This window comes from Balaenoptera musculus, chromosome 16 (assembly GCF_009873245.2).
Source record: "Balaenoptera musculus isolate JJ_BM4_2016_0621 chromosome 16, mBalMus1.pri.v3, whole genome shotgun sequence".
NCBI lineage: Eukaryota > Metazoa > Chordata > Mammalia > Artiodactyla > Balaenopteridae > Balaenoptera > Balaenoptera musculus.
In genome coordinates this window covers 29,309,401-29,326,647 of record NC_045800.1, presented here as the reverse complement: position 1 = coordinate 29,326,647, position 17,247 = coordinate 29,309,401, and the positions used below count along the sequence as shown (strand labels likewise).

The 17,247-nt window shown below is 42.2% G+C and overlaps 1 protein-coding gene across 3 annotated transcripts in view; it reads left to right on the top strand.

Annotated features, from left to right (window-relative positions):
* Positions 1–5,627: 5,627 nt before the first annotated feature.
* Positions 5,628–17,247, top strand: part of CNNM1 (cyclin and CBS domain divalent metal cation transport mediator 1) — a 53,014-nt gene continuing 41,394 nt past the window's right edge. For all 3 annotated transcript variants that reach the window (XR_005016886.1, XM_036829297.1, XM_036829296.1), the window contains exon 1: positions 5,628–7,486. Coding sequence is in view for 2 of the 3 variants with exons in the window: in XM_036829297.1 (XP_036685192.1) it covers positions 5,923–7,486 (1,564 nt within the window). In the remaining variant the exon portion in view is untranslated. The remainder of the gene's footprint in view (positions 7,487–17,247) is intronic.

Below are 17,247 nucleotides of genomic sequence, written 5' to 3'. Positions count from 1 at the left end.
AAATGGATTAAATGCTCCCACCAAAAGACACAGACTGGCTGAATGGATACAAAAACAAGACCCATATATATGCTGTCTACAAGAGACCCACTTCACACCTAGAGACACATACAGACTGAAAGTCAGGGGATGGGAAAAGATATTCCATGCAAATGGAAATCAAAAGAAAGCTGGAGTAGCAATTCTCATATCAGACAAAGTAGATTTTAAAATAAAGGCTGTTACAAGAGACAAAGAAGGACACTATATAATGATCAAGGGATCGATCCAAGAGGAAGGTATAACAATTGTAAATATTTATGCACCCAACATAGGAACACCTCAATACATAAGGCAAATACTAACAGCCATAAAAGGGGAAATCAACAGCAACACAATCATAGTAGGGGACTTTAACACCCCAGTTTCACCAATGGACAGATCATCCAAAATGAAAATAAATAAGGAAACACAAGCTTTAAATGATACATTAAACAAGATGGACTTAATTGATATTTATAGGACATTCCACCCAAAAACAACAGAATACACATTTTTCTCAAGTGCTCATGGAACATTCTCCAGGATAGATCATATCTTGGGTCACAAATCAAGCCTTGGTAAATTCAAGAAAATTGAAATCGTATCAAGTATCTTTTCCGACCACAATGCCATGAGACTAGATATCAATTACAGGAAAAGATCTGTAATAAATACAAACACATGGAGGTTACACAATACACTACTTAATAACGAAGTGATCACTGAAGAAATCAAAGGGGAAATCAAAAAATACCTAGAAACAAATGACAATGGAGACACGACAACCCAAAACCTATGGGATGCAGCAAAAGCAGTGCTAAGAGGGAAGTTTATAGCAATACAAGCCTACATCAAGAAACAGGAAACATCTCGAATAAACAACCTAACCTTGCACCTAAAGCAATTAGAGAAAGAAGAACAAAAAACCCCCAAAGCTAGCAGAAGGAAAGAAATCATAAAGATCAGATCAGAAATAAATGAAAAAGAAATGAAGGAAACAATAGCAAAAATCAATGAAACTAAAAGCTGGTTCTTTGGGAAGATAAACAAAATTGATAAACCATTAGCCAGACTCATCAAGAGAAAAATGGAGAAGACTCAAATCAATAGAATTAGAAATGAAAAAGGAGAAGTAACCACTGACACTGCAGAAATACAAACGATCATGAGAGATTACTACAAGCAACTCTACGCCAATAAAATGGACAACCTGGAATAAATGGACAGATTCTTAGAAATGCACAACCTGCTGAGACTGAACCAGGAAGAAATAGAAAATATGAACAGACCAATCACAAGCACTGAAATTGAAACTGTGATTAAAAATCTTCCAACAAACAAAAGCCCAGGACCAGATGGCTTCACAGGCAAATTCTAAACATTTAGAGAAGAGCTAACACCTATCCTTCTCAAACTCTTCCAAAATATTGCAGAGGGAGAAACACTCCCAAACTCATTCTACGAGGCCACCATCACCCTGATACCAAAACCAGACAAAGATGTCACAAAGAAAGAAAACTACAGGCCAATATCACTGATGAATATAGATGCAAAAATCCTCAACAAAATACTAGCAAACAGAATCCAACAGCACATTAAAAGGATCATACACCATGATCAAGTGGGGTTTATTCCAGGAATGCAAGGATTCTTCAATATACGCAAATCAATCAACATGATACATCATATTAACAAATTGAAGGAGAAAAACCATATGATCATCTCAACAGATGCAGAGAAAGCTTTTGACAAAATTCAACACCCATTTATGATAAAAGCCCTGCAGAAAGTAGGCATAGACGGAACTTTCCTCAACATAATAAAGGCCATATATGACAAACCCACAGCCTACATTGTCCTCAATGGTGAAAAACTGAAACCATTTCCACTAAGATCAGGAACAAGACAAGGTTGCCCACTCTCACCACTATTATTCAACATAGTTTTGGAAGTGTTAGCCACAGCAATCAAAGAAGAAAAAGAAATAAAAGGAATCCAAATTGGAAAAGAAGAAGTAAACCTGTCACTGTTTGCACATGACATGATACTATACATAGAGAATCCTAAAGATGCTACCAGAAAACTACTAGAGCTAATCAATGAATTTGGTAAAGTAGTAGGATACAAAATTAATGCACAGAAATCTCTTGTATTCCTATACACTAATAATGAAAAATCTGAAAGTGAAATTAAGAAAACACTCCCGTTTACCATTGCAACAAAAAGAATAAAATATCTAGGAATAAGCCTACCTAAGGAGACAAAAGACCTGTATGCAGAAAATTATAGGACACTGATGAAAGAAATTAAAGATGATACAAATAGATGGAGAGATATACCATGTTCTTGGATTGGAAGAATCAACACTGTGAAAATGACTCTACTACCCAAAGCAATCTACAGATTCAATGCAATCCCTATCAAACTACCACTGGCATTTTTCACAGAACTAGAACAAAAAATTTCACAATTTGTATGGAAACACAAAAGACCCCGAATAGCCAAAACAATCTTGAGAATGAAAAGTGGAGCTCGAGGAATCAGGCTCCCTGTCTTCAGACTATATTACAAAGCTACAGTAATCAAAACAGTTTGGTACTGGCACAAAAACAGAAATATAGATCAATGGAACAGGATAGAAAGCCCAGAGATAAACCCACGCACATATGGTCACCTTATCTTTGATAAAGGAGGCAAGCATATACAGTGTAGAAAAGACAGCCTCTTCAATAAGTGGTGCTGGGAAAATTGGACAGGTACATGTAAAAGTATGAAATTAGAGCACTCCCTGACACCATACACAAAAATAAACTCAGAATGGATTAAAGACCTAAGTGTAAGGCCAGACACTATCAAACTCTTAGAGGAAAACATAGGCAGAACACTCTATGACATAAATCACAGCAAGATCCTTTTTGACCCAGCTCCTAGAGAAATGGAAATAAAAACACAAATAAACAAATGGGACCTAATGAAACTTAAAAGCTTTTGCACAGCAAAGGAAACCATAAACAAGACCAAAAGACAACCCTCAGAATGGGAGAAAATATTTGCAAATGAAGCAACTGACAAAGGATTAATCTCCAAGATTTACAAGCAGCTCATGCAGCTCAATAAGAAAAAAAACAAACAACCCAATCCAAAAATGGGCAGAAGATCTAAATAGACATTTATCCAAAGAAGATATACAGATTGCCAACAGACACGTGAAAGAATGCTCAACATCATTAATCATTAGAGAAATGCAAATCAAAACTACAATGAGAAAAAAAAAAAAACACTACAATGAGGTATCATCTCACACCTGTCAGAATGGCCATCATCAAAAAATCTAGAAACAATAAATGCTGGAGAGGGTGTGGAGGAAAGGGAACACTCTTGCACTGTTCGTGGGAATGTAAATTGATACAGCCACTATGGAGAACAGTATGGAGGTTCCTCAAAAAACTAAAAATAGAACTATCATACGACCCAGCAATCCCACTACTGGGCATATACCCTGAGGAAACCATAATTCAAAAAGAGTCATGTACCAAAATGTTCATTGCAGCTCTATTTACAATAGCCAGGACATGGAAGCAACCTAAGTGTCCATCAACAGATGAATGGATAAAGAAGATGTGGCACATATATACAGTGGAATATTACTCAGCCATGAAAAGAAATGAAATGGAGGTATTTGTAATGAGGTGGATGGAGTTAGAGTCTGTCATACAGAGTGAAGTAAGTCAGAAAGAGAAAAACAAATACAGTATGCTAACACATATATATGGAATCTAAGGGAAAAAAAAAAAAAGGTCATGAAGAACCTAGTGGCAAGACGGGAATAAAGACACAGACCTACTAGAGAATGGACTTGAGGATATGGGGAGGGGGAGGGGTGAGATGTGACAGGGTGAGAGAGTGTCATGGACATATATACACTACCAAATGTAAAATAGATAGCTAGTGGGAAGCAGCCGCATAGCACAGGGAGATCAGCTCGGAGCTTTGTGACCACCTAGAGGGGTGGGATAGGGAGGGTGTAGGGAGGGTGGGAGGGAGGGAGATGCAAGAGGGAAGAGATATGCGAACATATGTATATGTATAACTGATTCACTTTGTTATAAAGCAGAAACTAACACACCATTGTAAAGCAATTATACTCCAATAAAGATGTTTAAAAAAAAAAAAAAAGTAATACAGGGACTTCCCTGGCGGTCCAGTGGTTAAGACTCTGCACTTCCAAGGCAGGCAGCACAGGTTCCATCCCTGGTCGGGGAACTAAGATCCCACGTGCCACATACCACATGCGGCGCGGGCAAAAAATAAACATAAATAAATAAATAAATAAAATTATTTTAAAAATTAATACAGACCTGTGGTAAATTTACCCAAGAGAAATGAAAATATATGTTCACACAGAAACCTGCACACAAACATTTATACCAGCTTTATTCATAATTTCCAAAAACTGGAAATAACGCAAAAATTCTTTAACTGGTAAATGGATAAACTGTGATATATCCATGTAGTAGAATACTACCCAGTCATAAAAAGGAATGAACTATTGATAAACACAACATGGATGACTCTCAAATGCATATTGCTAACTAAGTAAGGGAAGCTAGAGCCAAAAGGTTGCGTATTGTATTATTCCATTAATACGACATCCTGGAAAAGGAAAACCGTAGGAGAGAACAAATCAATAGCTGCCAGAGGATGAAATGGGGGGAAAGCTGACCACAAAGAGACAGCAAGAGGGAATATTGGAGAATGATGGCACTATTTTGGATTGTGATAGTTACATGGATATTTGTCAAAACTCATAGAACAGTACGCCAGGAAGTGAATTTTACTATATAAATTTCTTAAATAAATGCATAAAAGTAAAAATAAAGTAACAGGCCCATGGTAAGTTCAAATAATGCAAGGAATTCAGTAAAATGTCTCCCTCCTAGCTCTTTATGGTGATAGAATAGTTCTGCATTTTGATTGCAGCAATTATTATATAAATCTATACATGTGGTAAAATGAGACAAAACTATACACACACATTACACCAATGCCAGTTTCCTGCTTTTGGCATTGTACAATAGGCCTGCTCCCCAGAGGTGAACACTATTACAAATTTCTTGTGTATCCTCTGCATATTAAATCTAGTATTTTATATATGTATATATGTACATATACATTTATACTTACATACTTTTAATACAAACAGTAGCATATTATACACACTGTTCTGTACCTTTATATTTTGCAGCTATTACTTTGGAGATATTTCCATATCACAAACACATGGATCCACATCATTATTTTTTTCTGCTGCATAGTATTCCATCGCACAGTGGTATCATAACTTAATTCAACAGTTTCTTATTAATGGATATTTGGATCTTAACAAGGAATTTAACCTAAGTAATTTGTAAATTTTTAAAACATGAAAGGTCAGCTGGAGTTGAGACCAAGCACAGATTTAGGACTCGTCTCCAGAATATCTTTTGACCAGAAGGGGGAACGCAAGAGGCAGGAGGAGAGGCGAAATGCTGGGAAATTTCCCTGGCCAATGGTGAAGTGGCAGGACCAGAGGGAAATTCTGCCCGGTAGGACTTCGCCGAGGGGCGCCCTACTGCTGGAATAGGAGGCCATGCTTCAAGACAAGCCTGCCTGAGGCTGCAACTCTGCTGTACCCACGTGCGTCGGGGTCACGCACCGTGCAGTGATGCGTGACCACCTCCAGCCTCCCGCCGGGACCCACTGCCCGGGCAGGGTCTGAACCCCCACCGCCTCCAGCTCACGCGCGCAGCGGTGCGTACACGTGGTGACCTGCCTGGGGCCGGGTTCCCGGCTTCGGCTCCTCCTCCCTCCAGCTCTAGTTCGGCTTTCTGCAGTATCACGTGCAGCCGCGCCGGGTGCAGGATGGCGGCTGCGGCAGCAGCGGTGGGTGTCAGGCTCCGAGACTGCTGCAGCAGGGGCGCTGTGCTCCTGCTCTTCTTTTCCCTGTCCCCTCGGCCCCCGGCCGCCGCCGCCTGGCTGCTGGGCCTGCGGCCCGAGGACACCGCTGGAGGCCGCGTGTCCCTGGAGGGGGGCACCCTGCGCGCCGCCGAAGGCACCAGCTTCCTCCTGCGCGTCTATTTCCAGCCCGGGCCCGCGGCGCCCGTGGAGCCGGTGCCCACACCCACCCTTTCCCCAGGGGAGAACGGCACCGGCGACTGGGCTCCACGGCTCGTGTTTATCGAGGAGCCTCCGGGCGGGAGCGGCGCGGCGCCCAGCGCTGTCCCCACGCGCCCCCCGGGGTCGCAGCGCTGCCGCGAGCAGAGCGACTGGGCATCAGACGTGGAGGTCCTGGGGCCCCTGCGCCCCGGAGGTGTGGCGGGCTCAGCTCTAGTCCAGGTGCGGGTGCGGGAACTGCGTAAGGGCGAGGCAGAGCGAGGCGGCACGAGCGGTGGCGGGAAGCTCTTCTCTCTGTGCGCCTGGGACGGGCGCGCCTGGCACCACCACGGCGCCGCCGGCGGCTTCCTGCTGCGCGTACGCCCGCGGCTCTATGGCCCGGGCGGGGACCTGCTGCCCCCCGCGTGGCTGCGGGCGCTCGGAGCGCTCCTGCTGCTCGCCCTGTCTGCCCTGTTTAGCGGCCTGCGCCTGAGCCTGCTCTCGCTGGACCCGGTGGAGTTACGGGTGCTGCGGAACAGCGGCTCGGCCGCCGAGCAGGAGCAGGCGCGCCGAGTGCAGGCCGTGCGCGGCAGGGGGACCCATCTGCTCTGCACCCTGCTCCTGGGCCAAGCCGGAGCCAACGCGGCCCTGGCGGGCTGGCTGTACGCCTCGCTGCCGCCGGGCGTCGGGGGCACCGGGGAAGACTACGGCGACGCGGGGACCCACTTCCCCTGGCTGCCGGCGCTCGTGTGCACCGGCGCCGTGTTCCTGGGCGCAGAGATCTGCCCCTACTCGGTGTGTTCGCGGCACGGGCTGGCCATCGCCTCCCACAGCGTGTGCCTGACCCGGCTCCTGATGGCGGCCGCTTTCCCCGTGTGCTACCCGCTGAGCCGCCTGCTGGACTGGGCGCTGCGCCAGGAGATCAGCACCTTCTACACGCGGGAGAAGCTGCTGGAGACGCTGCGGGCCGCGGATCCTTACAGCGACCTGGTGAAAGAGGAGCTCAACATTATCCAGGGCGCCCTGGAGCTGCGCACCAAGGTGGTGGAAGAGGTGCTGACCCCTCTTGGGGACTGCTTCATGCTGCGCTCCGACGCTGTGCTGGATTTCGCCACTGTCTCCGAGATCCTGCGCAGCGGCTACACTCGCATCCCCGTGTACGAGGGCGACCAGCGGCACAACATTGTGGACATTCTGTTTGTCAAGGACTTGGCCTTCGTGGACCCCGACGACTGCACGCCGCTTCTCACCGTCACCCGCTTCTACAACCGGCCCCTGCACTGCGTCTTCAATGATACCCGGCTGGACGCGGTGTTGGAGGAGTTTAAGAAGGGTGAGCATGTGGTCTAATCTCCTCCCTCAACTCCTACCCCCTTAAAAAGTATTACCCTCTCATAAACACGTGAGGCTTCAGGTACCCAAAGCAGCTTCTCTCCTATGGTACCAAAAACTCAAGGAAGGCCCTACCTCATGGCTCCCTGGGTCTTTTCATTTCACTTCTCCCTACCTTCCTTGAGGCTGTTTGAGTCCCTGCCTCTTCCCCTTTACTTGGCTCACAGGATGCACCGCATTCCTCATTCATTGCATTCCAGTATTTTTTCAGGGCCTACCAGTTGCCGGGTATTGTGCGGATAGGACTCAGGAGATAGCCCTTGGAGGGCACTGCATAGCTCCCCATTGCAGGAGGTACCTCTCAGGGTTCCCATAACAAGCAGTCTTTGCTTCCTCTCTGGGTGGGAAGCTCACCATTTCCAATTCCAGGGCAAACTCCATTGCTGGACAGCTCCAGCTGCTGAAAATGTATTTCCTACAAGGAGCAGAAATTTATGTCTCCAGAGCTTCTCTGTGGGTCCTAGTTCTTCCCTTTGAATTACATAGAGTAAGCCCCAGACACCTTAGCCATTCTTCCCCCATATTCATCTTTCCATCAACTATGCCTTGGACACACATCAAGTACCCAGGTTGGAGATTAAAAGTTGACTAAGGCAGTGAGGTCCTTGTACTTATGAGAGCTCTGGTCCCACGAAGTAAGGTAGATCTAGACCTGAGGAAATATTCTGGTAAAGGGAATCACTAAAAAACCTGCATATCCAAATGAATGGGGCTTCCTTCAGAGCGGTCACATCCCCTGCCCTTGACATCATGCCTATAACATGTTTACTCCATTTCTGGGGTTTGCCTTTGGAAACTGTCTTCTGAGGTTGAGAACAATTCACTCCAGAAAAATCAGCCTGAACACTTTAGGGTTGATCCTCTTGACATTACACAGTTTCACTGGTCCCCCTAGTAACCAGAGTTGACCCAGAAGGACCCTTGGTTGTTTTTGAAAATGAAATCTACCTTCCAGAGTCACAGTTGAGAGCGTTCAGAAAACTATTTCACAGACCCTGAAAGCAATTCCAGAAATGATTTGAGAACAGTGACATGGTTAGAATAAGTGTAGAACCTCCCAGAATAACTATTTTGAAAGAGGCATTCATCTGTACTTATGAGTTGGCATGTTTACTGAAAACAAAACAAAGCAAAAAATTAATCCCCTGACTTTAGAATCAGGTTTCAAATGTAGCTTCCCTGTGGCTAGCAGGAATCTCATTTGACTATGTGTTTTTGATACATTTTTTTGTTTGTCAAAAATTCAATCTCATTATCAGCACAGGTACGCTTCGTATATAAAGACTTTGCATACAGAGAGAAAGCTGGGGTCTTCCTCCTGCCACAATATTTTTAGACAAGTGAAATTGTGTTAAATATCAAAAAGTCACCTGAGAAAGGGGAAAAAGTCAAAAAGCTACTTTCAGTCTCAGATTTGGAGAGAGAACAGCCCTATGCTTTGTGTTGATGTCATGAGAAGGGGAAGGAAATGTATATATACTGCAGCTGTTTTAGCCCAGTCTGGGCTACTGTCTCACCCTCTTCTGTCTGTCTCCCCCCAGTCCTTCCACGACTCATTGCCATTGCATTCAGAGGTTCATCCATACACTTTTAGCATTTTTCTTACATTTTGTGTACCCTACAGAAGGGAATATTGGTTCTGGGCATAAAAGCTGTGAAAATCTATATTAGTTTGCTAGGGTTGCCATAACAAAATACCATAGACTGAGTGGCTTAAACAACAGAAATTTATTTTCTCACAGTTCTGGAGGCTGAAAGTCCAAGATCAAGGTGTTGGTCGGTTTGGTTTCTTCTGAAGCCACTCTCCTTGGCTTGCAAATGGCTCTGCCTTCTTGCTGTGTCCTTACATGGTTGCCCCTCAGTGTGTGTGTGCTCAGCCCTGGAGTCTCTCTGTATTTGAATCTCTTCTTATAAGGACACCAGTCAGATTGGATTAAGGCTCACCCTATCAGCCCCTTTTTAATTTAACCACCTCTTACACGTGATAGCTAAGATAGAGTTCACTGTCACGCGCTGCCAGACAAGATTTTTTTTTTATTGAGGTATAGTCGATGTACAATATTATATAAGTTTTAGGTGTACAACCTAGTGATTCACAATTTTTAAGGGTTACATTCCATTTACAGTTATTGTAAAATATTGGCTATATTTCTTGTGTTGTACTATATATCCTTGTAGCTTATTTTATACATAGTAGTTTGTACCTCTTAGTCCCCTACCCCTATTGGGCCCCCTCCCCCTTCCCTCTCCCCACTGGTAACCACCAGTTTGTTCTCCATATCTGTGAGTCTGTTTCTTTTTGTTATATTCACTAGTTTGTTTTATTTTTTTAGATTCCACATATAAGTGATATACAGCATTTGTTTTTCTCTGCCAGACAACATTTTTAATGAAATTCCTGGGAACTCATTCATTCATTCATTTAGTACTTACTGGCATCTATATAGTGCTAAGCAACAGGGGAAACAATAAGACTGCCCTGAGAAAATTAACAGTCTACAAGGGTGGACAGTGTTAGAATAAAGACAGTCTTCTGAAGCAGAAATTGTGTCTTACTAACCTCTGTATCTCCAGCACCTTGCACTGTGCCTCGCATGTAGTAGGCTGCTGGAAAAAGTCACTATTGATCAGAAATGGGTCCTGTTGCAGAATTTCTAAATCTGGTCTAAAAGAAGGCACGGTCATGTTCTGTCAGTAAGTGGTTAGTTTGCAATTAGGTAGATCCCTAAAGAGAAGCAGGCCGTCACACCACACCAAGAGATTTCCATGCCCCTGTAGAGCCTTGCTCTTTCCTCAAAGTGTGGTCCGTGAACCAGCAGCATGGGCCTCACTTGGGACCTTTTTAGAAATGCAGATTTTCATGCCTCACTCTAAATCGACTGAATAAAAATCTGCATTTTAGCAAGCCCTCAAGTGACTCATGTGTACATTAAATTTTGAGAAGCATTGTCTTCAGAGACCCTTATTAACAATGATTGGTAGATTAACTTAGAATAGAATAAATACAAGGTATAATTATCAAGGTAGGTGTTCTCTGGCTCGAAGCCATATAATACAGTGGTCATTTTCTATAAGAGTTATGTTTGCATCATAGGTTAGGAGAGGAAAGCTAGTTGAATTACTTTTCTTTACCTTTAAAAATAACGTTTTAAGCAAGTCGTAATAGCCCTTCCATTTCCCTCATTTCCTTGCACTTCAAGTAACTTAACCACCTAAACAAACCCCTTAGGAGGTAGGAGAGGAAAATGATAATTTTAATAGGAACAACGGTTACCATTAATTGAGCAACAGCCCTGCCAGGCACAACGCCAAGCCCTTTACGTACTCAGAACAACCCTCCTGGGGAGGTATTATTACCTCCATTTTACAGATGAAGAAACTAAAGCTCAGATTGATTACATGACTTGCTCAACTTTCCATAGCTAATAACTGACTGAATTGTGATTTGAACCAGATCACAGGACCCCAAAGCCTGTTCTTTTTTCCACCACGCCAGTCTTATTCCATCTCCCATCCCAAAACTCCTGCCACCCAAACGGTTCAAAGCTGTCCTTTCACCTCTGACTTGCTGCCCATGACTTGCTACCCTTCAGTTTCTGCAGGTTGGAAATATAACTTTTTATAATTATAATAATTGCTAACATGCATATTGCATTTTACAAAACATTCCTACCTACCTCTCTTATTCTTAAAACAACTCTGCAGGTATAGGTGAGGACCATAAGAGCCAGAAGCGTTACTTGTACTAAGAACATCACTCACCTGGTATATTCCAAGGCCCAGATTCAAGTCCCGGTCTTGTGATTCCAAAGCTCTTATCCATATGGGATTTTATATATATATATATATATTTCTTATGAGCTCCAGGTCTTTAGAAGTAGGGGAAAAGGAAAGCAAGCATGCTAGCTTTACAAAAAGGAACAATATTTCTCCCCACCTGACTGTGAGTTCCTTGAGGGCAGAGAATGAATCTTACTTACTTTGTATACTCAGGACAAACACAGTGACCTTGATGGCTAGAGGATGAATAAATATTTATTGAACAAGTGATCTTAAATAGATCTTAAATAGATCTTAAAGTGATCTTAAATCTAATTTCAATTGTATTTCTATGTTTGAGTGAGGTGAACCTTAAGTACAAGATAATTAGTGTTGTTCCATTGACCATAATCAATCTTCCTCTTCCCAGTTTATCTACCCCAATTAGTGGCACACCTGCACCCCCCAGTCTACCAAGGGAGAAACCTCTCCTTCACTCCCCACCCTCATCCTACTAATCACTGTCTTAGTCTTTTCCGGCTGCCACAACAAAATATCAGTCTGAATGGCTTAAACAACAGAAATTTATTTTCTCACTGGTCTGGAGGCTAGAAGTCCAAGATCAAGATTCCAGCTGATTTGGTTTCTGATGAGAGCTCTCTAACTGGCTTGCAGACAGCTAGCTACCTTCTCACTGTGTCCTCACGTGGCCTTTCCTTAGTGCACAAGCACAGAGAGAGAAACAGCTCCGGTCTCTCTTCTTCTTATAAAACTACCAATCCTTTTGGATTAGGGCCCCACCCTTGTTATCTCATTTAATCTTAGAGGCCCACTGGGGGTTAGGGCTTCAACATATCAATTTGGAGAGGGGAAGGGACACAAATATTCAGTCCGTAATAATCTCCAAAGTCGGCCAAATATTTGGAACAAAGTCTGCAAAAAATTTGCCAATATTGCATATTTCTTGTACCGATACATAACTTAGTCTGCTATTTCTTCCACTTAGATTATTCATTAATTTTATTCAGCAAATAGTTACTATACAACTATTGTGTAGGCACAGTGGAGAACACCACCAATAGGGCCCCTGTCTGAATGGAGCTTTCATTCTAATACAGGAGACAGAAATTAAACAAATGAGATAGAAATTAAGAGCACAAGCTTTGGTACCAGACTGCTCTGGTTGCATCCTGGCCTTGGGCAAGTTATTTAACTCTTTGCTTCATTAGCTGTAAAATAAGGGTAATAATAGTATTTACTCATAGGGTTGTTTGAAATATTAAGACAATATTGCATAATACTGCTTATTTAGTAACATGTCATATAATAAATGCTAAATAAATGTTAGCTTTCATTATTAAATATAAACACATATCTGTTACATACTCATTTGTGCAAATGCCTCTTGAGAAGTTCTACTTCCTCCAGTTTTTTTCACCCTCAAATGCATCCTCTCCAGTGCCAATAAATAATCCCTGGTGTCATCATCCCCTGCTTCAAACACTTCTGCCTGCAGGATGAAGTCTAAGCTGTGCGGTCATGACCTGCTCCCCGCCCTCCCCTGCAGATTCATCACTCATCACTACCGCAGCTTTATGCTCCAGCAACGCTGAACTCCGTAGCCATGCTGTGTTATTTCTTGCCTTTGTCCCTTTACTCGTGCTGTCCTCTTTGTCAGGAATATACATTACCTGACTAATCCCTAGTCTAGCCCCTCCTTTAACATCAGCACAGGGGCCACCTCCTCTGCGAAACTTCTCCTATAAACCCCAGTTTTGGCCAACTCAATTGTTCAATATCTCTATTATTGAACTAACAGGCTGTATTATTAGTATGTGTTGGAAAGTGCTGCCCATCCGTATAATGAGCACCTGGAGGACAGAGGCTGTCTTACCTACCTTTGTAGCTGTAGCCCGTAACACAGTAAGTTTTCAATAAATCTTTATTGAATGACTGAATGAATGACTGGAAGGGGTTAAACTTTAATATAATGGAAGGGATCTGCAGAGCTCTAGTAAATGAATCATTCATTATCTCCAGCCCAATCATTTTGGACCATGCAGAAGGACAAAGTCGAATTTTAAATGTTAGAAGAAAAGTGTTATGTATTATCTTTCTTTACTTCTTTAGGAAACAATTATTTAGCCCTTTTCAAAGCACTGTGCTAAGAGTTGGGTGTATGAGATACAGTCCCTGCTCCCAAAGAGCCTTCAGCCTAATGGGAGAATAGCTTTCCCCTTTATAAAGCTAGAAGGCAGGCTGGACTCACCTTTCCCCCCAACTTCCAACAATGTTACATTTCACAAGTCATAGCTCAGCATATAAGAATGTGGATAAGACAGACTGGTACATAAATCATTAAAGCAAACATGCAATAATAGAAATACTAACATGCAATGAGAACGTGGAGAAGAGAGAAATTATGATAGGGTTATTTTGCTTTTATAAAATTTATACTAAAGTTTATAAATTTCTATATTCATTATAGAAAATTGAAAAATATAGAACAAAGTATGAAAATCACCTGAAGATAATCATCCCACTGTCCTGAAATAATAACTTTTAATACTCTGTCATGTTAAAAATATATTGCATGTAATAACAACCTTAATCAAATTCTTAAACAGAAAAAAAAGAAAAACAGAAAAACCCTATGGTCTTGCCTTCTTCCGCAAATCAAATATCCCATTCTAATCCTCAGAGGGATTTTTTTTTTTTAAAGATGTTTTTGACGTGGACCACTTTTTCAGTCAGTGTTTTGCTTTATCACTCCAAATTCCGGTGTGAGCTATTTTAGCAGAAAGTCTTCCCACTGCTTAATTCTATAAAAAGCTGCCAAAACATTAGTGCTCCATTCTTTGTCTTCTACAAAAGAAAATAAAAAGTTATTTCACTCAAAGTTATATTTCACTGGTATAATTAGATGTAATATGCTTTAAAATGTGTTAAACATTGCTAAATAATAATTAGTAAAATTTAGAATGAGATGTTTACCTTCTAAACAATAATTAGAATAAACAGTAAGCAAAGCATAGTCCATCATGCTCCCCTACAGGGAGGAAGAACAAAAGGAAACAAGGAAAAGTGAAAAACAATAAATTATACAAGGTTCTAACATTGCTGGTTTATATTTCTTTCTTTACAATTTTTCATTATGATTGTTGTAATATTGTTATGCAATATTTATTTTTTTCTTAGCCTGGCAATAGAAATACCAGGTAACAAGAGAATCTGAGCTGGAAGGGGCACTGAAAAACCTGAGAGAGAATCTAATTCACACTTTTTTTTTTTAGATTTAGTTATCCTTTCCAGGGCATAACAGCCTTTGTTATCAGACTCTCTTTTTATGTAATCTAAATCCCACAGACTGCAGTCAAATTCCATTTCCTCTTTTTATCATGCTTTGTGAGTCCTCTTTTATTTGGAGAATATAGTAGCTCACCTCAATTCCATTTTTTAACAACCAAATACATTTGGTTGTGTTTCTGGCTCCCTTAAAGCATTTGGTGTCTCAGGACAGGGGGCCTGTGGATTTTCCTAGTACTCTCTTAAATTGGTTTACCTCTAGGCCCACGTTTAGCCACCCCTGGACCTTCAATAACAACTCTCAATCCTCTATTTTCTGTTGTCTATTCCTTTCCAAACTGAGATTCTTCTCAATTCCTCCTTCCCTCCTTCCCTCCCTCCTTTCCTTCCTTCCATGTGACATTATCCTGTGTGAGGCCTCCAGCCCTCCTGGTGCTTACAGTCAAGTAGAGAGATATACACGGATCAATAAATAATTACAAATGAAGGCAAGTGATTTGAATAAAAAGTATAGGGAGCTATGAGAGCTTGTAATAGGGGGGCCTGACCTGGTATTATAGGTTAGGATAAACTCCCCCCTCTCCAAGAGATATTTGTGCTGAATCCTAAAGTGTGGAAAGGAGTTCGCCAGAGCTTTCCGGGAGAAGGGAACAGACATCCAAAGGCTCTGAGAAAAGAGGGCCGTGTGCGTGCCATGCAGGGTTCCTAGGCCATTTAACACCCATTAGGGAAAGCGCCACCAACCTTCCCTCTGCTGACATTATCTGAGTGCTGGGCTACCAGGACTCTGGGAGATGGACATGGATATAAATATCCAGGAGCTGAAAAGTGGGATGAAAATGATACAAAGCAGCCCGGGGTACAGGGAAGGGCATGCAGACAACATCTATGGGCGAGGGGGCAAGGGAGAAATAATTCCCTGGAAGGACCTGGGAAAACTTCTCTGAGGAAGTAACTGAAGAGGGGCTCTGATAAGCAGTTAGGAAGGGAAAGGGCATTCTAGCTGAGGCGGGAGCTTGAGCTAGAAAAATAAAGGCAGAAAGGGAACCGAGGCAACATTCAAAAGCTGGTAAAACCGTGATTATAATGTTGCTTTTCTTCCAGCTAAATGGGGAGCTAGGCAGATTGAGGCATTTGTCAAACATAATTTACATTCCCTCCAAGTGCCGAAACTGTATATTTTAACCATTTTTGGTGATGATATTTCTAAAATGTTTTATACCCATTCCTGCCTTCCTTAACAAAGGATCCTAAATATAACCATCTTTTCTTGATGACGCATGATCATGGTCATGAGAGTGTAGTTATTTTATGCTGTATTATAAAGCAGTTCTCCGTCTACTTTTACATTTTTCTCTGTCCTCTGGCTGTCAGCTGCTAGTTCTCTTTGAGTCGGCCTCAAGCAAATCCCTGCCCTCACCTCACTCATCACAAAACCGCTCTGTGTCAATTCTATTTAACTGAGAAACCAAGTAAATACATATGTTGGGAATTGTGTGCCTGGTGTACAATAGGCTTCAATAAATATTTGTTGAATAAATTATTAATTAGGCTTTGACTGGGAGCCTCAGGTATGGGGTTGATATATAGACCTGGGATAGTTCCTTCTGGGACCAGATTCAAGACCATGCAAAGTCAGACCTCCAGATAATGGGTCGTTACTCTGCTATTTTTGCAGTGTTGCTTAGCAAGCCAAACTGCCAACCAGCTTAGAGTCTAGTGACTAACAACTATTTTTTCATGCCCTGGAGATGCTGGTTACCATGGTGTTCTGGGTGACGTGCCTGGCTTTTTTTATAATTGCCTTTTAGTGGCTTGAGAAATTTTTGGTGATAAAGGCATTGATTACTCTATTTCTGATGAAGTAGAGCAGGATTACTACAAAGTACAGCCTTTTTTTTAAACTAGAGAAAGGAACTGTTTTGTTTTTCCAAATTAAGGTGATTGCTGCAGGACTGGTAGGATAACGTTTTTTGTGTTTCTCTTCCTGATTTCATAGAAAGTGATTTGATTTGATTGGATAAATTTTTTTTTAAGTCTAGCATGTGTCAAGGTAATTTTTCTCATTTTATTCTTAAAATTAAAATACAAACATTAGGAGTTCAAGCTCCTTTGTAAACTCAAGAGGCTGTAACTATTGGCACTGTTAAAATTCTGGTATGTCATACGTCATCACAAAGAAACGTCCTTTTCAGCCAAACTGTTTTTGTAGCCCGGGACTGTTTAGCCTTATAAAAGCATAGAATTTTAGAGCCAGAAAAAAGCACGCTGGAGATCACCTGATCCCATCCTTTAATTTTAAGGTGGAGAAAACTGAGGCCCAGAAAAGACAAATTATAAAATAGCGATGATAATCCCTTATAGTTGCAAAGCATTTACCTTTGCAAAGATCTTTCCAAACACTAACTCATTTTGTGCTCACCATGCATGTGAAGTCAGTAGAATTTATCCCCATTTTGTATGAGGCACATGGAATCTGGAGACACAAGTGTCCTGCTCAGTGTTAGTGACTGAGGCAGAACAGGAAGCCACATCTGTGACTTGCTGTCTCAGACTGTGGAGCCACAGACAGAGATAGTCTGGGCCCAGTTCATCTGTTTACTAGCTGTGTAACTGGGGCAGGTCACTCTACCACTC